This window comes from Rhinatrema bivittatum, chromosome 3 (genome assembly GCF_901001135.1).
Source record: "Rhinatrema bivittatum chromosome 3, aRhiBiv1.1, whole genome shotgun sequence".
Taxonomy (NCBI): Eukaryota; Metazoa; Chordata; class Amphibia; order Gymnophiona; family Rhinatrematidae; genus Rhinatrema; species Rhinatrema bivittatum.
This window is the reverse complement of record NC_042617.1, coordinates 109882253-109910043: the sequence shown is the minus strand read 5'-3', so window position 1 is coordinate 109910043 and position 27791 is coordinate 109882253. Positions and strand designations below refer to the sequence as shown.

Below are 27791 nucleotides of genomic sequence, written 5' to 3'. Positions count from 1 at the left end.
ACAGATGACTTCTTGTTTATCTGAAGTTAAGGTGTTGAAGATTTGTAAATTAATTGAGCAGATATTAAAACTGAAAAAAGTGTCACTGATTAGTAGGAAGTCATTAGTCGGTAGCTTGAATTTTGCCTGTAAAGTCATTCCTATTGGTAGGACTTTTTAAAGGAGAATATCTGCATCTATGGCAGGAGTTTTGAAAAAGCATCATTTTATTAGAATTAAAGTGAGTATGAGGTAGGAGGTAGGACTTGTTTATATGGAAATCTTGTAGGATTTTAATGGAATGTCGAACTGGCAGGAAGATGCAGTTATAGGTAATGATTTAGAATTGTATTTTGATGTGTCTGGTGGTTTAGGTTTTGGTGTTTATTATAGTGGAGCGTGGTGTGCGGCTGTGTGGCCTGATGAGAGGAAAGAGTCTGGAATCACAAAGAATATCACCTTTTTTGAGCTTTTTCCAATTGTAGTAGTGCTAACGGTTTGGCCCGAATTTTTGAAAAATAAATAGGTGATATTTTCATGTGATAACAGGGCTGTAGCAGATGTGACTAATAGGCATTCTGCTAAATGTACGATGGTGCTTTAATGAGGGAACTGATATTGTATTGCTTGAAGTTTAATGTTTTTATGCGAGCAAAGCATATTCCTGGCTATAATAATAAAATTACTGATTGTTTATCTTGTTTAAAGTGGGATACATTCAGAAAATAAGCTCCTGGAGCAGATTTGGAAGGCACATCAATACTGGAATATTTATGGAACCTTGGCAGTTGATGGCATGGGAAATTCTTCGTAGATCGGTGGCTGCGGCAATGTGGGCTACATATAAAGGAAGATGGCTTAAAGTATTTGCATTTCTAAAGAGTTTAGGATGGCAATTCAGACCTGTTCCAGAAGAATGGATAATATATGTGTTGTTTGCTGGTGAGAGGGGCTACTTGAAAGGAGTGTTTAGGAGTCATATTGCTGGATTTTCTTTTTTTATTATTTTGAGTCGGGTAAGACTGGATTGAGTTTTCTACTGAAGAAAGTTTTGCAGGGTTGGGGTAAGATGGTGGAGATGCCCTCAGATTGGAGGCAGCCTATTACACATGATACATCACAAAGATTGTAGTTTGTTTTGGAGAAATTTTGTAGTTCAGAATTTGAGGTTTCTTTATTTAGAGTTGCATTTTCTTTAGCATTTATTTTTGGTGCTTTTAGGATTGGAGAATTAGTAGCATCTTCTACGTCAGATCTTAGGAAACAAGGTTTTTTGTTGGGTGATTTAGTGATTCTTGAAGATCCAATAAAGTTATGGGTATGTAGATCTGAGACTGATCAAGTTGGTAAGGGAGTTGAATTAATTTTGAATAGAATTTTGGGAGTCATGATGTGCCCTGTCATAAATACTTGACAGTATTTTAAGGTACGACCATCTTTTAAGGGTTATTTTTTACTTCATTTGGATGGTATGCCGCTATCGCATTTTCAGTTCACCTCAGTCTTGCGTAGAAGACTTTGGGAATTAGATTTGGATGTAACTCAGTATGGGAGTCATTGTTTTCGTATAGGAGTTGCAACATCTGCTGTGATGTTGGGTTTGCCTGTATCAGCAGTAATGCATATTGGGCACTGGCGGTCTGGGGTTTTCATGTCATATTCGTTAATGTTAATTTTTGTTTTGTGTTAATTCAGTATTTCTTTAACAGATGCAAGGAGAACCAGATGGTCTGTATGGCTCATGGGTCATTCATTTGTACAGTGGGCTGAGTGGCAAGCGGTTCGTCAGCCACTTCGCGTTCATTTGGCCCTTGCCACGAGGTGTTTTGGTACACTGGCTTGGTAATAGGGGAATGTGTTGCTTTCAATTATTGCCAGTGTTAATCTTCATTTAGCTTGTAGGATGCATCTAAATATATTAATCATACATTTGATTGGGAATGATTTAGTTTCATGGACTTGTAAGCAGTTAATTAGAGCAGTTGAAAAAGATTTTTTTATTATTTTGAAATCTCTTCCTAAGTTGGAATTCTATTGGTCTGATGCAATTCCCAGATGTTTTAGGGATCAAAAGAAATGGACTAGAGGGCTTATTAAGGTTAATAGGAAAATTGGGAAATGGGTGATAAGCATGGGGGGTATACAGATTTCAATCACAAAGGGCGGCGAGACGCGGCCGCTGAAAAATGAAGACAGCTTTAAAGAAGCCAAGATATTAGAGAATGAAGGAGGCAAATCGCGATTTTGAAGCTGGGTAATTCGTTGAGTATCAGATACAGAAGGACATCCCCCTGAGGCAGAACTTCGGGTTCGAAACACGCGCGTGTCGGGGAGAGGGAGACCAGCCAAAATTTGGCAACAGATGAGTATTGCGGTTCCTCTCGTATCTTTTGACACCTTTGTGCTATGAACAGCGGTGATTTAATGCCTATCATCGATCATTTTGCTTGACATTTTAAAAAAAAGAAAAAAGGAAAAATTGCAAAAAAAGTTTAAAAGTTTAAAGATGTTATAATTAAAGCAAGGTGGCCCTATACCTAATTAGGAGTCTGTATTATTTTGACAGACCCTTAGAGTGAGGGGCCTACATATATTTGGTGAGATTGATTCATATGAATTAATTACCAGTGTTACAATTGTTTTTGGTTTTGTGGGTATACAGATTTGTCATGACTGGGTGGATGCAAGTGCATTGGTTTGTATCAGAGTGATGATATACATTTATCCAATACTGGCATAAATTTGTTGCTGAATGATTTTCAAGAAACTTTAGAACAAATAAAAATTTAAGTTATTGTGCAGGATGCAGCTTTGGGGGGGGGGGGGGGAGGGTGTGGTGGTAGCTCAGGGTAGACTTGTCTCCCTGTGCCTCTGGTGGTACCCAAGCTCTAAATTTGATGGGTAATCATTTTATGCCTCTTCCTTATGCAATCTGTCTGTTTGGTGGAGCAAGGTTGAGGGTAGAAAACTACCACAGGGGAGATAATAATCATATGATGGGAACTTCCCCAGCTAGTGGTACGGCAGGGGGCTTATGGCCCTCTAGTGTTATTGGGAGAGTTTGAGTTGGCTAAGTGGCTGGAAGAGCTGCTTTGCTAATACATGCAAGTGGTTAGTTGTATATTGGCTTGTTATAGATTGTGGCTCGGGTAACATGATTGCCTTGTTTTAATAAAGCTGCGGCCTAAATATTACAAACATTTGTGTCATGTGTATTTTGTTCTGTCTAAGGGTGTCATTTTCAAAGGTTTATCGCATGTAATAAGCCTCTATTGCACGCGAAAAGGCCCTTTTCGCGTGCGATAGAATGCTGGGGGCGGAGTCGGAACAATGAGGGGAGGAGTCGGGGTGGTGAGGGGGCAGACTTGGTGATGTCTTCGCTGGCAGCGATAAGGTTAGTAACCTTATCGTCGTCAGTAGCATACCGAATAGCCGTCAGGAAAACAAAAAAATAGATGCCTTGATCTTTTTCCAATATTTATTGTAAAAGAGACATGTTCATGAAATGCCCGACTCTGGCCGAGTTTCCTGACGGCTATCATAGATCGCCTACCTCTTTGTTTTCTTGGCATACCGAACAGTGCCACCTTTCATGGTGGCGCTATTCGGTGCGAAAGCCGGCAGTGAAGACACCACGGTGGTGCAAAGGCTGCCGGCTTTCGCAGGCCCGCCCCCCCCCCCCCCTTTGTCCCCCGTTTCCGCAGGATTCATCATTCTGCGATAGAATGATGAATCCAGGCCTAAGTGAGGGACTTGTCATGACCATTCTACTGGTTACATCTGTTATATTCTGTCTTGGTGTTGCTGACTATAAAAACTAGAAAATATGTGAAACTGAATTTATGATTTTTATATTAAAATATTTTTTGTGTTTTGTTACAATTACATTTTCCTTTGAAAATTACCATGTAAATCTGTCATAGAGATGATTTACATGGCAAATGCAGGTTAAAAAAAATTATATATGAGATGACACCTTTTATTGAACTAACATAATACAGTTGTTGACTAGCTTTCACTTGCTTCTTCAGGTCAAAACAGAATGAGGTCAGAATAAAAGATAAAATTGTCTGGACATACAAATGAGTCACAGACCGTATTACAATGGTGGTGTGAATGTAGGGATGTTGATGGGTTTGAGTGATAAGAGAATGACAAAGAAAGACACGGATTTATGTCTGTGAGTAAAAAAAAAAACACATGACTTTGTTAACATCTTTTTTTTATATTAATATTGAAGTGTTTGATACAGAGTGAATATTCAAAGCCATTTATACCCATAAAACCTGGTTTTATGCACATAAATAACTGTACTAAAAATAGCCCAGGGCTCTGTGTGTGTATAAAACTATATGTACTTTCATGTAAACTGCAGAGAAATGTTCCGGGAGGGTGGAGTTTGGTCAGGATTGAAATTTACATTCACACTTTTTAATTTTAAAAGGTATAATGCAAAAGTGTATGCATGTAAGTTATGCTCACTGAAGAGAAAGTTCAAATTTACACAAGGTTATTTCTCTGTGTATTGGACCTGTTACCTGAGGATTTCAAAACCAATTTATGCATGCTACATTCCCTTTGAAAATCCTTGGTAAAGACTTCATGTACATTGTAGAGAGTTAGCTTTATGGGGGTAATTTAACTTTAAGGAACCTCTTTAATTTTAAGAGGTAACTTCAAAACCAGGAGTTTAAGAGCATAAATGGCTTGTTATAAAAATCTGCCAGCATTTGTATGTATAAGTTGTGTGTGCAACTCTATTTCATGCATATATTTATACGCACAAAAGATAGGTGTTCAGGAGTTGGAGTTGGGGTGATGGTTGGATTTATGCACATACGTTTGATTTTAAAAAATGTAGCAAGGTAATTGTCAAATGACTATTGCAATTCTTTGTTTCTTGGCCTTCATGTTTACACAATCCAGCCCTCGCAAATCATTCAAAATTCGATGGTCAGATTACTGACTGGTTCACCCATTCACAATCATAAGAACATAAGAATTACCATACTGGGTCAGAACAAGGGTCCATCAAGCCCAGTATCCTGTTTCCAACAGAGGCCAATCCAAGTCACAAGTACCTGGCAAGTATCCAAACATTAAAAAAATCTCATGCTAATGTTGCTTATTAATTAATAGCAGTTTATGGATTTTTCCTCTAAGAACTTATCCAAACCTTTTTAAAACCCAGTTATACTAACTGCAGTAACCACATCCTCCGGCAATGAATTGCGCTGAGTGAAAAAGAATTTTCTTTGATTTGTTTTAAATGAGCTACTTGCTGCTTCATGAAGTGCCCCCTAGTCCTTCTATTATCTGAGAGAGTAAATAACCAATTTACATTTACTTTTTCAAGTCCTTTCATGATTTTGTAGTCCTCTATCATATTCCCCTCAATTGTCTCTTCTCCAATCTGAACAGCCCTAACTTCCTTAGCCTTTTCTCGTAGGGCAGCCGTACTGCAGTCACTGAATTGGTAACCTATCATATTTTGTATTCAATATAAATTGGCAATAACTATCCATAACCTTCTTTATAAGATTGCCTCCCCATGGATCACTGCTATTTTAAAAATACACACCCTGGCAAGATTGCTGAGATCATCAAGTCAAGGCCTATTGGATGTTCCCTCCCCAAAATTGCACATCTGGAGGAAACTAAAGAATGAGCTTTCTCAATAGAAGGGCCCTTATTCTGGAACTCCCTTCCAAATGAAATCAGATTGATAAAAGAGCCCATATTCTTTAAAAAGGCATTAAAAACATTCTTATGCCAAAAAGTCTACTCTTCATAAACATGTCATGTTTATAATTTTGTAGGCTAATATTTTGTTCTTACTGTGTTTTATGATGCTATTTTGTGACTGTCTTATTTTATTATTGATGTTTTTAATTATGTATGTGCCTTGGACCCTTTCCTGAATGTAGGAAGGGTGGTAACAAATGTTTTAAAATAAATAAATAAAATGTGAATATAACATACTATTATAGCAATTTTCAAAAGCCTATTTATCCACTTAATGTGGTAAAACCTATTAACAATTCAATAGCATATATTGTGTACTTAATGCGGGTAAATGAGCTTTTGAAAATTGCTAATAGTATGTTACATTTACATTTACCTTTGAAAATTGCCCATTTTGCATGTAAATTAGTATGTACAGGTTACACCCCCGCAAAGAGCAAGCATAAGTTTGCACACATTGGGACAGATTTTCAAAGGGTTATGCACGCCGGGCCTATTTTCAAAAGGCCTGGCGACGCACGTAAAACCTCGGGATGCGTGTAAGTCCCGGGGCTTGCAAAAAGGGGCGGTCCGGGGGTGGGGTGGGGCGTGGCCAGTGGCCTCCGCATGGCCGCTGTGTCGGGGATCACGTGCCGGCTGACTGCCAGGGCTGAAGTAAGTTTGGAAATAAAAGAAAAACAAAGAAAAAGGTAGGGGGGAAAGGGCAGGAGAGGTAGGGGAAGGGAAGGGAAGGTGGGCTAGTGGGGTAGGGAAATTCCCTTCGAGGCAGAATGGGGGAAGCCAGTGCGCCTCGGTGCGGGCTCGGCAGTCGCAAGGTCCATAATTGTGCACAACCTTGCGCACGCCGACCCCTGATTTTATAACATATGCGCACCAGGTAGCATCCGCACACGTACGCCTGCGTGCAGGTTTGAAAATCTACCCCATTATTTTGAATAGTTTTAAAAGGAGAGTTATGTGCACAACTTCATTTTAAAGTGAATTTTAAAAGCCCAGAACACGCCAAAATCAGGAGATATGCACAGAAACCAGGCTGGTGCATACTGAGCAGATTGTAAAAACAACCCGAGTATTGGGTAGATTTTGTAAGTTGCAAGCGTGCGTCCATTTGCACACGCTTCCCGGCACGCACACATGGAAATGTCGATTTTATACCATGTGGGCGCCGGTGGGTGCATGTTACAAAATCGGCGGGCCGTGCTCAAATGCTCGCTGGATTTTATAGGACGCGTGCGCATGTGTGCGCAAAGGGGGGGGTGTTAAAATTGTGCTAATTTATGCGGCGACACATTGCAGGCTTCCCCAGTTTCCTATCCCCTACCATACTCTCCCTTCCCCTTCCCTCCCCAAACCCTAAATTTAAATTTATTTTTTTATACCTTTTTGGGTCAACTTCCTTCAGCTCCCAAGCTGAAGTAAGTTGCGCACCGGCAGCCGGCCGGCGCGCAAGGCTCCAAGACAGCAAATAATGGCGCTGTCCCGGCCCGCCCCCCTCCCAAAACATACCCTCCGGCCCGCCACTTCCAAAAGGCCCAGGACTTGAGCATGTACCAGCCTTTACACGTGTGGCTGGGCTTCTTGGAAGATTCACCCGGCACGCATAAGTCCCGACCACATGCATAAAGCCCGGAATTTACGCAGGTCAGGCATTTAAAATCTGCCCTTAAGTGCATATCTCCCGCTGTGTGCACAAATGAAAAGTTTCAAAAGAGGGGTGGGGCATGAGCATAGGTTGGGCAGGGCATGGGCATTTCTGGATTTCAACTTTAATTTAGTGACTAAATATTTATGCACACAGGTGCACGCCAGAGTTCCCTGCCGCGTAACTTTACTTCTGCTATGGATGAGGTGTAAGTTATAAAATAAAGGCTATTAAACAAGGGGGATTTGGAAGTACTACACTCTTTACCTGAGTGAGCTGGGAATGAATTGGGAAAACTGGTAATGGTGTTACCATGCGTGTCTTTTAAAATCCCCCACTTATTCAGGAGAAGCAGCATTTGCATACATATCCAGGGACAACACAACCACTAGGCAAACTAGGTTGTTGCCTAGGGTGCCAACTATGAGGGCATGGGAAAGAGCAGCGGTGGAGGCCACAAGCTGAGGCCATCCCGCTCACGGTTGAGAGGATGAGAGACTCAAATGGAGCCCATCCTGCTGGCCGCTGAGGGGATCTGAAACATGACGCTTGGCCACAAATGGAGCCCATCCCGCTTGCGGCTGAGATAATTAGAGACCAGGCGGCTGGCTGTGAGTGAAGCCCATACTGGTGGCGGTGTTATGGTTATTGGTGTTTGGGTGGATCCTTGGACACTGTGGCAGCTGACCACGCCCATGGGGGGCAGTCCCATGAGGGACCACAGTGTCAGAGTAAACTCCGGACAGACAAACACAAATATGAATCTTTTATTAAACAGTTAATGGAACCACCAGAGGTGGCGGTAGTGAGTAGTGATTGTAGAGTCCGGCTGGGCGCATCTCTCATAGAATGCTGGAACAGAGCATCCTCTGTAGAGCAGTGCTGTAGTGGAAAGTAGAGATGTGACTCGGAACCGGAATCAGTTCGGATTCCGGTTCCGATTCACATGTGGGTTTTTTTACATCGGGCCCGATCGCGGTTTTGTTTATCGGCTGCGCCCGAGCCGATAAACAAAAAACCCACCCCGACCCTTTAAAACGAACCCCTTAGCTTCCCCCACCCTCCCGACTCCCAAAATAATTTTTTACAAGTACCTGGTGGTCCAGTGGGGGTCCCGGGAGTGATCTCCCACTCCGGGCCATCCTCCCGCTCCCCGCTGGACTTTTGGCAAGTCTTGTGGGGGTAAGGAGGGTCCCCCAAGACTTTCCAAAAGCCCCTGGTGGTCCAGCGGGGGTCCGGGAGCGATCTCCTGCACTCGGGCCATCGGCTGCCAGTAATCAAAATGGCACCGATAGCCTTTGCCCTTACTATGTCACAGGGGCTACCAGTGCCATTGGTCAGCCCCTGTCACATGGTAGGAGCACAAGATGGCGCCGGCCATCCAGTGCTCCTACCATGTGACAGGGTCCGGCCAATGGCACGGATACCCTGTCACATGGTAAGCACAAAGGGCCATTGGCACCATTTTCATTAGTGGCAGCCGACGGCCCGGGAGCGGGAGGATGGCCCGGAGTGGGAGATCACTCCCGGGACCCCACTGGACCACCAGGTACCTGTAAAAAGTTTTTGGGGGCGTCGAGAGGGTGGGGGAAGCTAAGGGGTTCGTTTTAAAGAGTCGCGGTGGGTTTACGAATTATATTTGTGTGCCGTTTTTCCCGCCTTCCCCCAAAACGATAAGGGAACCCCCATGATCAATATCGTGGGGTTTTCCTATCGTTTTGGGGGAGCCCCCGATTTCTGACGATTTTGCAAATATTGACGATATTTTCAATCGTCAGAAGCCCGATTCACATCCTAAGATACTGAGACTTATGAGCACATAATAAGATTAGCATTCAGAGTCCCAAATGGAAATAGGAGAGCTCTGAGACAGGGAGAGCAGGCCCTCGAGGAACGAGTACCTGATCCCTTAGAACAGAGAGACTCAGTGGTGTTGTACTCACTAGCAGTAGCAGAGATTCCACTAGATGAGAGGTCTGGCACCGGAGCAGAGAGCAGAGCAGAGAGGAGTGAGTACCTGATTCCGGTGAAACAGTATTGTGGAGAGAGATGTTTTCTGTACTCACTGATGGTGACTGTAAGTTATTTCTTCCAAGTAGAAGGGTAGAGGTAGCAGGCAATGACACAGGGAACATGGGCCCTCGAGGAGCAAGTACCGGTTTCCTGATAGCACCTGAAAGAAGCAGAGAGGCCCCTGAGAAAAAGGTACCCCGTTAGCGACCCCGAAGGGTAGTAAGAGTTCCAGATAGAGCTGGAGTGGCAGAGTAGCTTAGGAACGGAGAGTGAATCCCATCCGTACGAATCCTGTTGCTAACTCAACGAGCTAGCAAATACTGTAGGCAGATATACCCTGGAGTCGTGATGTCAGAACAGGGGGACGCCCCTGACGTTCGCGCCATCGTGAAGTTAAAGATGAGGGCGGCGGGCGTGCGTGGGCCCTAGAGGTTCCTTGAAGGAGATTGGAGGGAGGCAGCACCAAAGCCGGTCCGTGGACGCTGGAGAGAACGGCAAGCAGATGCCGTGGCGGCCATCAGTCCAAGGTGAGCGGGAGGAGTACTGCAAGTAGAGAGAGGTAGGCGGGGCGAAGCCGTCGAAGACTGATGGACGCAACAGGCGGCCAACAGGAGAAGAGACTTCACCCGGGCGACGTCACCTGTATGACATAGTGAGGGCAAAGGTAGCGCCGGCGCCATTTTGAATATTGGCAATATGGCCCGCGTGCAGGAGGTCGCTCCCGGACCCCCGCTGGACTTTTGGCAAGTCTTGTGGGGATCAGGAAGCCCCCCCAAGCTGGCCAATAGTCCATGGGGGTCCAGCGGGGGTCCGGGAGCGATCTCCTGCACGCGTGACGTCGGGAGCCAGGAACCAAAATGGCGCCGGCGCTACCTTTGCCCTGTCACATGATAAGGGCAAAGGACCACCGGCGCCATTTCTCTTAACGCAGCCGTGGCCAGAGAGCGGGACCCCAGGTAATTTAAAACATTTGGGGGGGGGGGGAGTTTGTTTTAAAGGTTCGGGTGGGTTTTAGGGTTGTTTTGGTGTGCCGGTTTTCCCGCCCTCCCCCGATTTACGATTTTTAACGATTTAAAAAAAAAAAAAAAAAACCACAACGATCAGATTTCCCTCCCCCCCAGCCAAAATCGATCGTTAAGACGATCGATCACACGATTCACACCCCTAGTTTTAAATGTGCCACATGCTAACTTCATGGAGTGCCCCCTAGTCTTTCTATTATCTGAAAGAGTAAATAACTCATTCTACCTGTTCAAACCTCTCATGATTTTAAACACCTCTATCATATCCCCCCTCAGCTGTCTCTTCTCCAAGCTGAAAAGTCCTAACCACTCCAGGACTTAAAGAATTTTTTAAACTAAGTACCAGACATAATTTCAGGTCTCTCTGTCAACTTCTTATCACTCTAATCCATCAATCCACATACTGTCTTCTCATTACACTACCATTATAATACAATTTAGGATTCATTTGTATGTCCCGGCAAAACCATCTTTTGCTCTGACTTACTCATTCTGTTTTGATCTGAAGATGTGTTAGGTTTCAAAAAGGTAGTCAAGAAATGTAATAAATTAATCCAATACAAAGCTATCACCTCACATAATGTTTTAATTATTGATCTTTATTTCTGTGCATTCAAGTAAACTAACTTGGCAGCTACTCTGTGTTATCAATAAATTCAATATTTTGTTCTTATTGAAAGGGATTCTTTTTTACTGTGAACAATTTGGGAAATGTGCTGTGTACAGCAGACATTCAGCTTGCATTAGAAACTTAATCTCTGCCCAAGTCAGACTTTAAAGACATTTGAGAAATGCTTTGGCCATTAAGAGAAAACTGGCTTAATTTAACTTGTTTCTATTTTTAAGAGGAAAGGTTGTTTTATATGCTCTCTGCTGACCTTAACGAAAATCCCCAAATGGTTTAGCACTGGTGCATCTGACGCATTTCAGGAAGTTTGCCAATTTATGTCAACATTATTTTTCATAAATGCACCAATATATAAATCAGTTGTTGCCAGGCAGCAAACATAAATGACCTCTCATAGTTATTTAATTTTCACTCTCCCTTCTTCCGCTCTATATCCTCATTGGAGTCATTGAATTATAGCCTGTACTGTCGCACAATAAAATCATTAAATTATATTTCAGTTCACATTCAATTTCAATGTATATAGAAATAATGAGAGTCATTTTCAAACAGTTCACACAGCTGTGTGCACAGTGTACCTGCAGAATTTACTTAGCCTTTTCAATGTGAACTTACGCACATAACTCATTTTGAAAATACTTGGGTAAACCGACGAGATGTTCCCAACGTTCGTCGGTATATAAATGCCATTAAATAAATAAATAAATAAATAATTAGCTGAATCAGCACACACACTCATTTACTCATATAATGTTATGTTGCCTCTTCAGAAGGTGTAACTTATATGCATAGTTATGCTCATACATATTAAAAAGGACTTGTGAAACTTTGTTATGTGTACTTTTATGCACAGTGAGCCCAGGTCAGTTTTAAAATAGCCATTTACACCCATAAACCTGGGGTTTATGCAGTCAAATGATTAAAAATTGGCCCTATAAATAACTATGATGAAATGGGTACCTGTTATAGCCAGAAACAGTCTAGAGATGAGAGAAAGGAAGTAGCCAGAGACACAGCGAACCTTGTAAAGAGAATACTAGAGGGAATGCTGCCTTAAAAGAGACAGATGGAGAAGAACTGGCAACTGCTGGGTGATATAGGGCCTCATTTTCTAAAGTATTGCAGGCCTGCGGTACTTTAGAAAAATGCGGTAATGAGGGGCGGGGGGCCGAAATGGGGGGGTGGTCCTGCGCTAGCCGGCAGCGATCGCACCTCCGCGGTGCGATCGCTGCCGGCGTCACGCCCAATAACTACACCATAAAAGGTGTAGTTATTGGGCGCAAAATAGGCAGCGAAAAGGCTCCTTACCTTTTCGCTGTCTGCGCCTTCATCACAGGGTCGGCCCCGGTGATGCCCTGACTCCTCCTCTTCCGGGGGCCGACTCCGCCCTGATGACACTAGCGCATGTTCCTCCATAACATGCAAATTTTCTCTCATACGTATTCATTGTGGATATCCTGAAAACCCGACTGGCTGGTGGGCCCCCAGGACAGGGTTGGGGACCACTGCTCTAGGCAGCCGCCTAGTTTTCCTAATGGAGCACTGGCCCCGCAGTTAGCACTGGGACAGGAGACAGTGGAAAGACATATTTGGTTTCTTCCATAGGATTTATGTAACCCTGTGTTTAAATGTCTGCTGTATCAGCCAGCAGTCTCAAGGCCAGGGAACTTTGCTATTATCCGTGCAAGCACAGATTTTGTTAAAGGACATGATTTGCTGTAATTTCTTGGCCAGGCTGTTGTTTTTGGGCGATCTGGCAGGTGTTTAGAGCGGGTCATTGACAGTGGTCTACCACAAATAGATATAAACATTACAACTTGAGTTACTTACCAAATACCACTGTTTTGTAAATAAGGGGTCATTCATGTTGATATCAATCTCATTAATATTTCTGTAGCCTCGTTTCTTTCTTTCAAACCCTTCCTGCTGCAAAATTCTCTTTACCTGCAATAAAGAAATGTATAACTTGTTTTAATCTTGTGAGAATTTACCTTAGAATTTGTTCTATACAAAATTATTAAACAAACCTTTTTTCCCTCCAAGAGGCCTTTTCTAATTTTTAAAATCAGTTGATATTAAGCAATGAGAGTTAACTGGGATTTTAACTTTCTCCAAAGTAAACGTTCAACAAATATCTTAAAATATAATCAGGGCTTGCAAATGTTTTCATGACTTTGGCAACAATGATTTTATTTTTATTGTTACTGCTATCATCCCAACTCAGAGATGTGCACAACAGTTCACACACAAGGGTAAATCTTGGTATGATGAAGCCAAATATCCCATGACGAATCGCAGATCTTTTTTGATGGAGGCTAAAAATGGCATAGGTCAAATATTTTCAGATATCGCGCCAATTATGCAACTCTGGAATTTTTCTCTTTAGAATATAGGGCTGTGTGTTGGGCAGCATCAGAACAAGCTCTACACATTTATTAGAGTCATTATTTTTATTCTTTCATATGCCATAGAAGAAGAGTAACAAGATACTTAAAACAAGGAAAAAGCTAATGGGGAAGGCCCAAATTATGCATGAAAATAGGAGCAATTGCAGCAATATGATGAAACTCAGTCAAGTCTAATGTGATGTGTGATATAGGTTGAACTTGGATACACACAAAGTCAAGGTTTTTTATTTTCCACTTATGAATATAATAGTCACATCTTCCTTTTCCTGTCTGGATTTAATTGCACAATGTTCATTCCTTCCTGGCTAAAATGAAAGCAGCAGGTTGAATTGTAGGATTTGTAATGAGACATTTATTTGGCATATTTACTTTGTATTGCTTTGTTTTTCAGTATTTTTGTAATAAAATAGAAGCTGATCCATCCCTATAAACGGGTGGAGAGGCTACAACAAGGACGGTATTCAGTTTCTGGATTCCAGGGGTGGAGTTGGGGAGAAGAGGAGGAGGCTGTGTGGACTGGTGCTTGCAGATATAAGCGTGGGCTAGTCTGCCTATCCTCCTCCTCTTATTTTGATGTATTTTTTTTCTTCAGCGCAGTATGGTTGAGGATTCTTTCTGTTGTTAGTGCAGGGCATCTGTTCCTTTGTTTGACTCCTCAATGCTTGTCCCCATCTTAATTGTGCATGTATTCTTATCCTGATCTCAATTGTGCATGTATTCTTATTTGTCAGGATTTCACAGACAGTACACTAAATGCTACCTTTGAGGACTGGTGCATATAGCATATCTTTTTGTTAGAGACCAACTCCCCAAAGGGGAGGAGTTAGCAATCTGTTAGAGACCAGCTCCCCAGAGGGGAGGAGTTAGCATCTGTTATGGATCTGCTCACCCAGAGGGAGGAGTTAGTAATCTGTTATGAATCTGGATGCTGGATACCTCCGTTGAAGGAGGAGTTAACAAGCTATAAATGATCACCCTGCCAGGGAGCGAAGTAGCACTCTGTACGGATTTAACTAAGGAGTAGCAATCTGTTAGTGCTCTGCTCTTCCAGAGGGAAGGAGTAGCAACTGTTATGCTTTGTTCCTGTAGAACAGGGGTCAGGAACCTATGGCTCGTGAGCCAGATGTGGCTCTTTTGATGGCTGCATCTGGCTTGCAGACAAATCTTTAATAAAAAAAAGTAAAAATCTAACAAAACCCCCCACCCTCCTGATGCCCCCCAAGACCTCAAAAATTAATTTACTACAACCCCCCCCCCCCAAGACCTGCCAAAAGTCCCTGGTGGTCCAGCGGGGGTCCGGGAGCGGTCCGGGAGCGGTCTCCTGGACTTGGGCTGTCGGCTGCCAGTAGTCAAAATGGCGCCGATGGCACTTTGCCCTCACTATGTCACTGGGGTCGACCAATGGCGGCGGTAGCCCCTGTGACATAGTAAGGGCAAAGGGCTGTCGGCTGCCAGTAGTCAAAATGGCGCCGATGGCCCTTTGCCCTCACTATGTCACTGGGGTCGACCAATGGCGGCGGTAGCCCCTGTGACATAGTAAGGGCAAAGGGCTGTCGGCTGCCAGTAGTCAAAATGGCGCCGACGGCCCTTTGCCCTTACTATGTCACAGGGGCTACTGCCGCCATTGGTCGACCCCAGTGACATAGTGAGGGCAAAGGGCCGTCGGCGCAATTTTGACTACTGGCAGCCAACAGCCCAAGTCCAGAAGACCGCTCCCAGACCACCAGGGACTTTTGGCAGGTCTTGGGGGGGGGGGGCGGTCAGGAGGGTGGGGGGTTGTAGTAAATTAATTTTGGAGGTCTTGGGGAGCGTCAAGAGGGTGGGGGGTTTTGTTAGATTTTTACTTTTTTATTAAAGATTTGTCTGCGAACCCTGGACCCCCGCTGGACCACCAGGGACTTTTGGCAGGTCTTGGGGGGGGGGGGGTCAGGAGGGTGGGGGGTTGTAGTAAATTAATTTTGGAGGTCTTGGGGGCATCAGGAGAGTAGGGGGTTGTAGTAAATTAATTTGGTAGGTCTTGGGGGGGTCAGGAGGGTGGGGGGTTGTAGTTAGTATGGCTCTTACGGAATTACATTTTAAAATATGTGACATTCATGGCTCTCTCAGCCAAAAAGATTCCCGACCCCTGCTGTAGAAGATGAACCAGCAACCTGTATGATTCCCACGGGGAGATAGCTATCTGATATGGGTCAGCTTCCGCAGAGAGAGGAGTGATGGTCTGATGTAGGTTGGCTCCCACAGAGTGGTAGATGATGATACCTCTCTTATTAGTGTAGGAATAACACTTAGTAGAAATAGTGAATCCCTGGGCCGATGGCAGTTGTCAGCACCTTCAAGTGGAGATCCTGAGAGGGACCACCGGCTAGGCTGGAGTATTGAGACAAACACAGATAGTTCTTTATTAGACTGGAAGTAGAAGCACCAGAGGTGGCAGTAGTGAGTTGATATGCCTGGCAGGGCTGAAGTCCCTCTGATATTGGAACCATGATCTCTGAGTTGTTGAGCTGTAAGGAGAGACTATAGGTATTGAGTAGTAGAGATGTGAATCGTGTCCTCCTGCAGTCGATCTCCTGCCGGCGCCATTTTCCGTACGGAAAACGATTTGCGGACCCCCACAAGACTTGCCAAAAGTCCAGCGGGGGTCCGGAACGACCTCCTGCAGTCGAATCGTGTTGGCCTATGGCCGCCGCCATTTTGCACCGCCATTTTGCAAAATGGCGGCGCAGAATGGCGCCGGCTGAAGACAACACGATTCAATTGCAGGAGGCCGTTCCGGACCGCCGCTGGACCCCCAGGTAATTTAAGGCATTTGGGGGGGGGGGTTCGGGAGGGTGGGGGATTTAATTTAAAGGGTCGGGGGTGGGTTTTAGGGTGTTTTAGTGTGCCGGTTTTCCTGCCCTCCCCCTTCCCCTGATTTACGATTTTTTGACGATAAATCGGGGGAATTGGTATTGTATCGTGGCCCTAATGATTTTTGATGATTTAAAATATATCGGACGATATTTTAAATCGTCAAAAAACGATTCACATCCCTATTGAGTAGGCAGGGTATGCTGGGCATAACCAATGACAGATGATACACTAACAATAGTAGATCTCTGTAGTGTCTTCTATATGCAACAGAAAGTCTTCAGTATTCAGGAACAGGAGCCACAGGCGAGTACTGGTTCTTGAAAGCAGTCTGAAATAGAACTCACAATAACTGTATATGGAATGGCTTCTGGAATAGAAGAGAGGCTAGGAGAGATTTAGGAACATAGGCCCTCGTGGAGCGAGTACCGGTTCCTATCTGTTAATCTGTAATAATAATCCATAAGATATAGGTAAGTGATATCTTCTGAGGAAGAAGAGAGTATGAGAAAGGAATTAGGAATGTAGGCCCTCGAGGAGCGAGTACCGATTCCTATCCGCAATCTGCAATGGTAACACACGATCTCCGTACCTGTGATAACATCTTAGACTGAAGGGAGCCTTAGCGATTAGGAACAATGGCCCTCGTGGAGCGAGTACCGGTTTCTGTCTGTAATAGGATTCACTGTGTTTATGTCTGCGATTGCCTCCAGGCAGTAGGAGTCTTCTGAGTCTTCGGGAACGTAGGCCCTCGAGGAGCAAGTACCGGATCCTGTCCAACAATCTGAAATCAAGAATAGAGAGAGCGGAGCCCCCGAGGATTGGGTATTCCTGGTAAGTTTGAAAAGGCCGAGCAGTGGTTGTAAGTAGCGTGGACTGCAGAAGCAAGCCCCGTTGGAGTTCCTTGCTAACTCGATTATAGTTAGCAAACAAAGACCTTTCAAATTGAAAACGGATGACGTCAGTATGGGGGGACGCACCCGAGGTTCGCACCCTTGCTGGTACAAAGCCTGGAGCGTGCACGCGCGCACGCACTCTTACGTCATCAGGAACATGGTGGATCCGTAACGTCAAGCCAGCCCGGAGACACCGGGACCAAGAGGCGGAGAGATGCCGCAGCTGCATCTGTCCATCTGAGCCGAAGGGAGTCACCACAAAGGTAGAGAGGGTGGAGCAAGGGCGAGAATAGGCATGAACGCAACACTTTTTTGAGTAGTCTCTGTCATCATCCAATCAAGGTTGGACATCTAAGTCCTACTATTTCTTACCTCCTTACAGAAAATGCAGTTCCCATCCACTAAGTTCACTTTATCTTTCACACTGTGGTGAATGTCTGTAAATACATGCTTGTCATGCGTCTTGTTGTTTTGGAATCATTATAGTAGTATGCCATATTAGTTATCTCTAGGAATTTAAAAAAATGAAGCTCCAAAACAATTCATTGTTTTCCCTTACTTGTACATAGGAACGGTAACTTTCATACTGGTGTGTGGGTGTACATGTTCGCGTGTTCGTCAGCCCGCACCCAGGTATGTGGCTATTTTATAACATATGTGCATATATGTGTGCATGTTAGAAAATAGCCTGGCCATCCACATGTGTTCACTCAATTTTAAGTGGGCTCATGTCTGTGCGCACAAATCCCACTGCTACCACATAAGAGGGGGGATTTTAATAGGGACACACGCCAACACCATTGTCAATTTTCACAGTTCATTCATAGTTTGCCCAGTTAGAGAATAGGTCTTCCAAACCCCCGTAATTTAATAACCTTACTTCTCCACCCTCCCCCCCCCCCCAATTAGCCTCAACCATTAAAACCCTGCTGATCTGCCTAGATATTTTTGTTTTATTACTTACACGTCATCCATAGCAGAAGTAAAGTTACACAGCAGGGGACCCAAGCACGTGCCGGATAGGGATGTGAATCGTTTTCCATATCGTCTTAACGATAGAAATCGTGTGGCAGGGCAAGAAAATCGTCTTAGGCACGATTTTTTAGTTAAAAAATCGTTAAAAATCGTTTTTTCCGATTAGTGCGCACTAACTCGAGTTAGTGCGCACTAACGGGAGTTAGTGCGCACTAACTGGGAGTTAGTGTGCACTAACTGAAAATGATACAATTTGACACTTTTCAGGTCAGTTAAGGTCAGTTTAGGAATGAATATGTATTCCTATTGGCTGCCCTCTTATTTATTCATGTTACCAAGTTTCCTACTGACAGTATATGGGGGATGGGAAATGGAAACAGTTGGTAGCTTGACAAAACAAGTAATGTGATCAGTCAATGTGACTAGAACTTGTGCCCTAACCCTGATACCAGGGGTATTGTGATCTTCCTGCACACAGTGACCTATCCCTATTAATACTAGGAGTGTTGTGATCTTCCTGCACACAGTGCCCTATCCCTAATACCAGGGGTGTTGTGATCTTCCTGCACACAGTGCCCTATTCCTGATACTGGGGGTGTTGTGATCTTCCTGCACACAGTGCCCTATTCCTGATACCGGGGGTGTTGTGATCTTCTTGCACACATCCCGATATCAGGGATAGGGCACTGCATGCAGGAAGATCACAACACTCCTGGTATTAATAGGGATAGGGCACTGCATGCAGGAAGATCACAACACTCCTGGTATTAATAGGGATAGGGCACTGCATGCAGGAAGATCACAACACCCCTGGTATCAGGGATAGGGCACTGTGTGCAGGAAGATCACAATACCCCGGAGGAGTGAGGGTCAGGCAGCTCCCCCCTGTCTGTGAAGCCAGCCTCTCACTAGTAATGCAGGGAGGGAGCTGTCTCCGACTTCACCATCCTCCCCCCCCCCCCCTCACCCACACACCATTCACTAGCTGGGACATGGGGGAAGTCAGGAGTGAGGGTCAGGCAGCTCCCCCCTGTCTGCGAAGCCAGCCTCTCACTAGTAATGCAGGGAGGGAGCTGTCTCAGACTTCACCATCCTCCCCCCCCCCCCCTCACCCACACACCATTCACTAGCTGGGACATGGGGGAAGTCAGGAGTGAGGGTCAGGCAGCTCCCCCCTGTCTGTGAAGCCAGCCTCTCACTAGTAATGCAGGGAGGGAGCTGTCTCAGACTTCACCATCCACCCCCCCTCCCTCACCCACACACCATTCACTAGCTGGGACATGGGGGAAGTCAGGAGTGAGGGACAGGCAGCTCCCCCCTGTCTGTGAAGCCAGCCTCTCACTAGTAATGCAGGGAGGGAGCTGTCTCAGACTTCACCATCCTCCCCTCACCCACACACCATTCACTAGCTGGGACATGGGGGAAGTCAGGAGTGAGGGTCAGGCAGCTCCCCCCTGTCTGTGAAGCCAGCCTCTCACTAGTAATGCAGGGAGGGAGCTGTCTCAGACTTCACCATCCTCCCCCCCCCCCTCACCCACACACCATTCACTAGCTGGGACATGGGGGAAGTCAGGAGTGAGGGTCAGGCAGCTCCCCCCTGTCTGCGAAGCCAGCCTCTCACTAGTAATGCAGGGAGGGAGCTGTCTCAGACTTCACCATCCTCCCCCCCTCTCACCCACACACCATTCACTAGCTGGGACATGGGGGAAGTCAGGAGTGAGGGTCAGGCAGCTTCCCCCTGTCTGTGAAGCCAGCCTCTCACTAGTAATGCAGGGAGGGAGCTGTCTCAGACTTCACCATCCTCCCCCCCCCCCTCACCCACACACCATTCACTAGCTGGGACATGGGGGAAGTCAGGAGTGAGGGTCAGGCAGCTCCCCCCTGTCTGTGAAGCTAGCCTCTCACTAGTAATGCAGGGAGGGAGCTGTCTCAGACTGGTATCAGGGTTAGGGCACTGTGTGCAGGAAGATCACAACACTCCTGGTATTAATAGGGATAGGGCACTGTAAGAGATGACTGTAGTAGATTGAATAAAGATCTGATGTTTCTGCTCTCCTCACACCAAACAAAAACAACACACAAGCAGAGAAGCCCTTCTTACAAAGCTGAGCTAGTGAGTTAAGTAGGAGGAAAAGTAAACATACTGGTGCCAGTGTGGCTACTTAAAAAATACACTTACCAACAATCAATTACATATATTTGAACTGTGTACAGTTCCAGCCAGGACCACCTTTCTAAAATGCACAGTGATTGGCAAATTCAACATGCACTAGCATTTCAGGTGCCTGCTAACAAAAATAATAAACAAACAAGTTCTAGTCACGTGAGTGCTGATCATTACATTACTTTTTTTGTCAAGCTTCCAACTGTTTCCATTTCACATCCCCCCAACCATATTGGTAACATCAATAGATAAGAGCACAGCCAGCCAATAGGAATACATACATACATATTCATTCCTAAGTGACCTTTACTGACCTGGGAAGTGTGAACACTTTGTTTCATTTTCTGTTGGTGTTCGTTAGTTTCCAGTTCCATTTCCCATCCCCCCAACCATCACCTCAGTGGTAACCTTGGTAATATCAATAGATAAGAGGGCAGCCAGCCAATAGGAACTCATATTCATTCCTAACTGACCTTCAGTGACCTGGAAAGTGTTTATTTGTATCATTTTCAGTTAGTGCGCACTAAATCGAGTTAGTGCGCACTAACGGGGAGTTAGTGCGCACTAACTCGAGTTAGTGCGCACTAACACGATTTAACGATTTTTAACGATAAATCGTTAGAATTTCTATTGTATCGTGTTCTATAACGATTTAAGACGATATAAACATTATCGGACGATAATTTTAATCGTTGAAAAACGATTCACATCCCTAGTGCCGGATCGTGTATGTAATTGTGTGCAAATTTCAGGTTAAGCTCCTGGGCTGCCTATGTTCCACCTATGCTCCGTCCAAACCACATCCATGCCCAGCCCCTTTATGAGAAGTTCCAATATGTGTGCGCAGTTGGCATACAGTGCATATCCGGATGGCTTTTAAAATCCGCTTGGTGCATGCGAGCCCGACATATTTGCACATCCCCTAATTTTGGGGTGTGTCAGGCTTTTAAAATTCACATTTATGTTGCTTCTATTGTCTTAGCTAGTGAATTATTGCTTACAAGCTGGGCAATTCCTCCTTAAGAAATATATAAACAGAGAAATGTGATAGCAGAAAAACACCATATGGACTGTCATAGCTTTGTTGCAGCAGAGTTAACTTGTGGTTTATTTCTTTGTTTCTTTCAGTCCCTCATTTCTGCAACCAAATTTATGTATGAGTCTCCCTTTCACATCATCTGATAAGAACATAAGTGCCATGCTGAGTCAGACCAAAGTCTAACAAGCCCATCGTTCTGTCTCTGACAGTGGCCAGTCCGGGTCACAAGTATTCATCAGTTCCCCACTAGTTGATCTGTTTCTTATATTTTACTCCCAGGGATAAGTGTCAGCTTTTCAATGTCTACATGGCTAATAATTGGTCATATTATTTCATATCCTATGCTAGTCTCTAGTGTATATATGAAGGCATCACAGGATGCTGTAAACTGGTATGATCGCACCAGAATATCGGTATGGAAAATAAAATAAATAAATAAAAAGGCAAATAAACAAACAAACAAACAAATAAATAAATAAAATGCCAGTATAGAAAAATAAATATAATCTGGCAAAAAGTGCTGTAATATTGCAAATACATGACCGTCTTTCAAGTCTTCCCCATGCATTTCAATCTCTCTGTGATTTCTAACATAACTTTAATATGTTCCCACATTTCCTGAGACTCTCGCAAGCTTACACTCTATAATTTGTGGAGCTGAAAAAATCTCTTGAAACTTTCCCACAATTGTTTTATGACAGCAAACCCAAGTATGTATTTTAATTATCTTCAACAATAAGTGTCATTATATTTATTTGCTTAGATATTTCAGGTCTCAATTCTCTAAAATTTTGGTATGCCTATCCTTGCTCATTACATAATGTATTACGTCCATCTTAAAACTTCCATTTCAAATAATTATTTGCATTTAACTTGATTATAGCTGTTCCATGTTGTATTTCTTTTGTTCTATTGGGCTATGTGATGCTGCTTGGTCTGTTCTTTCTACTACATCATTCTATTTGGAAGCATAATGGATTGTGTTCTGATGCTTGACTCCTTATTGTATTCTTTTGTTCATGCCCTCTACACTGTTGGTTTCTAGGTGTCTATTGGAATTTCTGGCTTTTCACTGCTTGTGCTTCATTTCATATTTAAGAAGGCAAGTCCTTTGTGCACCATGGCATATCAGTTTTCAGCATCTTCAATAGTCTACACAGAGCATTGTGGATTATCTCCATGGTTCTGTTGTGGCTTGTCTCAACAGACAGCACATTGTCTTTGTGCACCCTGCCATCTGTTTGTTCAGCATGTCATTCACTTCTAGTATAAAGGGTCTGGGTGGGTTTAGGGGTTGTTTTGGTGTGCCAGTTTCCCCCCTCCCCCCCCCCAAATAACTCCCGTTAGTGGACACAAACCCGATTAACGATTTTTCACGATAAATTGGGGGGATTTCTATTGTATCGCACTAATGATTTTTGACAATTTAAAAAATATCGGACGATATTTTAAATCATCAAAAAACGATTCACATCCCTATAAATTAGTACCTTTATGAGAAATATGTCAGAGACATAACTGTAAGTGTGCCCCTTGGTTTACTTATGAGTTAGTGACGCAAAGACAATTATTAAGGAAGGCTGAAAGGAGATGGAGAAAAACAAGATGTGTCTTCTAGGCTTTTCTATGCTCAGAAGTTAAAGGTCTATAGAAGTTAAAGGTCTATAGAAGTAACTGTCAAAGGATTAATCACACTTATATTGATACAAAAATTGCTGATTCATTAAATCAACTGCTTGAATTATTTGCTATTGTTAAATGGCTAGTTGATAGACCTTCATCAAGTTTGCAAGGATTTCCTAGTTGTGATCAAATAGCTAATTTGAGAATAAGGACTGATGAGGCTATGGCCCAGATTTTAAAATGCCTTCGTGCATAAATCCGGAGGATTTACGCATGTAGGAGGCCTTACGTGCGTATGTCCTGGGGAGGGGCGGGGTTAGAGGCTTCCGGAACAGTGGCCTTTGCCGCTGTGCTGGGGGGATCGCGTGCCGGCCAGCGTGCCATATGAGTATTTCTAACCCACCCTTAGAAGTAATATGGTCAATTTTCAGATCACTGACCCCAAGTAAACTTGAGTCTGTAATTGGGAATTTGAATTCTACTCATTCTCAGTTAGATCCTTGTCCTTTTTATCTTAGGTTTTCTTCTTGAAACTTTAAAACTAGTCACTGTTAAGCCTGTTCGGATACATTTGACACTTGCACCAGGGGTGTTATCAAATTTCATCCAATTTCCCCTCTCTGCAAAAGGTTTTTGAGAAATGTGTGTAGCTGCAACTTGATGAATTTTTAGAAGAACATGATGTTCTAGATGACTTTGATGAATTAGTTGTATTAGTATTAGTCTCTTTGAAAAAGACAGCTTTAGAAGTGGTACTCAAAACATTGAAGGAGGTGTTTTCTTTGTTTACAAATGTGTATGGAAATCAAAATAGATTCTTAATGGATCTATATTGCCCAGAATTCCTGGTTTTCTGAATTCTGGGAAATTATGAGTAGATGATCTGGGTTACTATGACTCAGCAGAATTACACTAGGTGTGGGAAGAAAAAAATCTTGTTTCAATTTGTTTTGGGGGATTTGGTTTCCCATAAATTTTGTTTCACCTAATCTTTATTTTGTTTATTTTGTTAAAAAAATGAAATATACTTTGAGAAAAAAAGAAACAGGGCTTCCCGAGGCCTCCCATGCCTGCCACCCATCCATCCCACCTGAAAATTCTGAGACCAGGATCTTCTCCAGCCCCCACTTATCGAGTTTTGGGGGATCTGATGCTGAGGCCCAAGCCCAGGCTGACGCCTAGGCTAAGATTGCAGCAACCTACAGCAGACTAGGCCTATGCAAGGCCGAGGCTTTGGCCTGGGTTTAGGCATCAGGACCAAGCTTCAAAGCCTGGTCTGGACTCCTAGGTCAAAACCAAAGCCTCAGCCTTGTGTAGGCCTAGGCCACAGTAGGTTGCCAAGGCTTTGGCCTTCGATGTCTGGACTCAATGCTTGTCTCTCCGCTTAGGCCAAGGCTTGTGCCCAGGCTAAATGCTGTGGCTAGGTCCAGAGATCAGCTCCTCATGCTGGGAGACAGGCCCAATGCTGGGACACAGTGCCGGGAGCTGATCCAGAGGCTCATTCCTTATGCCTGGGCCTCAGCCTAGGCTAAGGCTCAGACCTAGGCTCAATGCCATGACTTGGCCTAGAGGCCAGGTCCTGACCCCTAGGCCTTGGCCCAGGGTCAGGCCCAAGCCCAGTGCTAGGCCTTGGAGGTCTTCTGTCTTTCTTCTTCAACAAAATGATGCCACATGGGAGGCATCGGAGTCAATTAACTCCGGCTCTTCCTCTCCAGCAGAGGATGCCATTTTGATGTACAGCAGCACAATTAGGCCTGATGGATCAATTTTTTTGTTTTCAAAACGAAATGTGAAAATCAATGAAATTTCATAAGATTTTGAATATTTTGTTTTACCTTCATTGTTAAGGGAGAAAGGCTGATACCAGCCAGAAAATTTCTATAATTGTAAACTGTTGTTTAACACCTGTAAGGAGTTAATGTTGGTGTTAACAAAGACCTGGACTTCCTATAGGAAGGAACTTAATCTAATGGAAATTAAGGAATAGATGTCTATTCCTTGTGAATGCAGAACTTTGTATCTAAATCAACGAAGTTAGATAAAGTGTGTTAATATCAGTATACCTGTTGCTACTAGTGTGATTAAGCTAAGAGAATTGGACTCAAAGTCTTAAATGTTAGTATTGGTTCTTGCTACTGTCTTATAAGAAATGTGCAGCCTTAAACTGAGTCTAATTGGGACTAACTTGATAAGTGATGTGATGTATTTTTATTTTAGAGTATAGCCTTCAGTGGAAGATTGGTTAAAAACTGGAGAGAAGTTCTGTGCCCCTCTAGTTTTGTTTACTGCATAGATGAATAAAGTTTTAAGAAGCTGTGTGATTATGAGTCTCATGTTTCAAGCCTTGTAAATGAGATGCTGTTGACTGACAGGGCCTAAGATGTATGTGAGAGAGAGAGTCATTATTAGAAAACCCATGCAGAATTCAGGAGGGGGAAGGGAACCCAACTTGTGACTGATTGACTTTGGCCAAAACCAATACCACACTAGCTGTTCAAGGTAAGCCTCCCACACATAACCAAAGTAAATGCAGCACCCCCTTGTGGAAGAAAGCCATCACACTATCACAATGACCAACAGTTTGGTTTCAAAAAGCACACAGCATTGAGACATTGTTATCTCTTCTAGACGTTCCATATCGTAGGTTGGAAAGGTATTTTGCTGCAGCTGGATATGTCGGTAGCCTTTGATATTATAAGTCATGACCTGATGATAGCCTATCTTCGCCATATAGGCATGGATGGTTCTATCATGGTTTGAATCTTTTCTACAAAATTGAAGACAGCATGTAGAACATTTTTCTACCAGGAGACATTTGATGTCTGGTATGCCTCAGGGCTTTGCACATTCCTCCACTCTATTTACTATTTATTTGTATCCTTTGAGAAGTGTTTTGAAATCATTAGGAGTGACTTATTTTGTCTATGCTGATAATATCCAATTTTATACTCTTTGTTCTGAGGATGGAAGTTTTCCAGAAATGTTTATCTAGCAGTATCTAAAAAATGTGAATAATAATAATAGGTTAGTGTTAAATCTATTTTAAAAAAGTATGTTTTTGTGGCTTGGAAAACATACATTTAAGGTAGGTTTGTCACATTTAGGGCCTGATGTTAAAAATTATTTATATGCTTAAAATTGGGTTTTACGCAGGTACCTGCACTTTTGAAAATTGCTATAATATATGCCATTCAATTTTCTATAAGATTTGCCCACATAAGTACATTCTACATGGGTAAATGGCTTTTGAAAATTGCCAGAATAGTAGTTACATTTAAACATGTAAATGATTTTGAAAATTACTCCCTAAAAGGTAAATTTTAAAAATCCGGCATTTGCCAAAACCAGGAAATATGCACACAAGTTAGGTTGGTGCATGAAGAGTGTATTTTACAAACTGCCTGGATACGTGTTATGTTTAGGGAAGGATGTGAACCCCTGGGCTGAGATAAGCAATGTCTCCACCCACAGGGATGAGCCCTGTGAGCCTCACCATCAGCAGGTGCAGTCTCTGTAGCATGGCACACAGCTAGAAACAGAACCTTTATTAAAATAGGAAGGAAGGTATGTCCATAGTATAGCAATAAGGAACACAGTCCTGGGCAATGGGAGTTACCCAGAATGAGACACAGTGGAGAAGATCCTGTAGTGGCCCGCAGAGCGGGATATGCCAAGGAAGTCTGTACAGTAGATGTTGGTAGTGATGCCATACTCGGTCACAGTCCTGTGCAGATGGTGATCAGGAATACTGTAGAGTAGGAACAAAGATAGGCTTTCACTGAAGAATGGTGGTAGTGGCCCGAGGATCGGGGTAATGGGCGTGGGCTCCTAGTGTTGTCGAGAAATGATGATATCTGTAGAAGTACTCACAGTAGGTGGTTCCTGGAGCAAGTATATCAGAGAAGCAGATCAGTAGCAGATAGGCAGGAAGGCCCTCTGAGGAGCTGATAGCCATGAATGCAGGGGAGCCCCCGAGGAGCAGGTACTCAGAGCGTCCAATTGCCAAAGCTGTAACAGGAACAGGAAGTCATTGAATGAGCAGAGTACAGCAAGACAGAACTCCTTGCTAACTCAAGGAAGGCAAGGGTTGGCTCCATTAAATATGCTTAGTGGGTTGACATCATCGGGTGGGTCGCCCCTGAGGTTCCTGTCATGATGTATTCAAATAAGGCCCTTGCGCATGCGCGCTTAGGTAACTCCAGGTCCAAGCTGGCAATCCGGCAGTGCCCACACTGTCCGGGGGAATGCTGGAGAGGTCGGCGTGAACTGGCAGACACCTCCATTCTTCCTAGCCCAGATGGAGCGGAGAAAAAAAGAGGTGAGTATGAGAGGCCGCAGCCGTCTGCGACCGACAGGCATAACAATACTCGTGTTTTTGCCGGTATATTCACAAATGAAAAGTTCCAAAAAGGGATGGGATGTGAGCATGGTTTGAGCAGAGGCTGGGCATTCCTGGTTTCCACATTGAAATCTGTGCATAGATACTTACACGCACAGGCATGAACCGGGGTCCCCTGCCGTTTAACTATTCATGCTATAGATGACAGTAATAAAATAAAGACAAATAGACAGATTGGTGGTGTTTTAAGGGTTGGGGCTAACAGGGGAGAAGGGAAACTATTAAACAAGGGGGATTTGGAAGTCCTGTTCCTTACCTGGGTGAACTGGGAATTAATTTATAAAATTGATAATGGGGTCAGCACGCTTGTCTATTAAATCCCTCCATTTATGCAGTAGAAGTGGCATTTGCGTTCATAAAGGTGAATATTAAGACATGCGTTAGGGAGCACATGTACACACATTTGCT

The 27791-nt window shown here is 43.8% G+C and overlaps 1 protein-coding gene across 1 annotated transcript in view; it reads right to left on the bottom strand.

Moving 5' to 3' along the window:
• PCSK2 (proprotein convertase subtilisin/kexin type 2) overlaps positions 1-27791 on the bottom strand; it is a 449073-nt gene that overhangs the window by 182591 nt on the left and 238691 nt on the right. The window contains exon 3 of the mRNA XM_029593578.1: positions 12860-12973. Within this exon, the coding sequence (XP_029449438.1) occupies positions 12860-12973 (114 nt within the window). The remainder of the gene's footprint in view (positions 1-12859; positions 12974-27791) is intronic.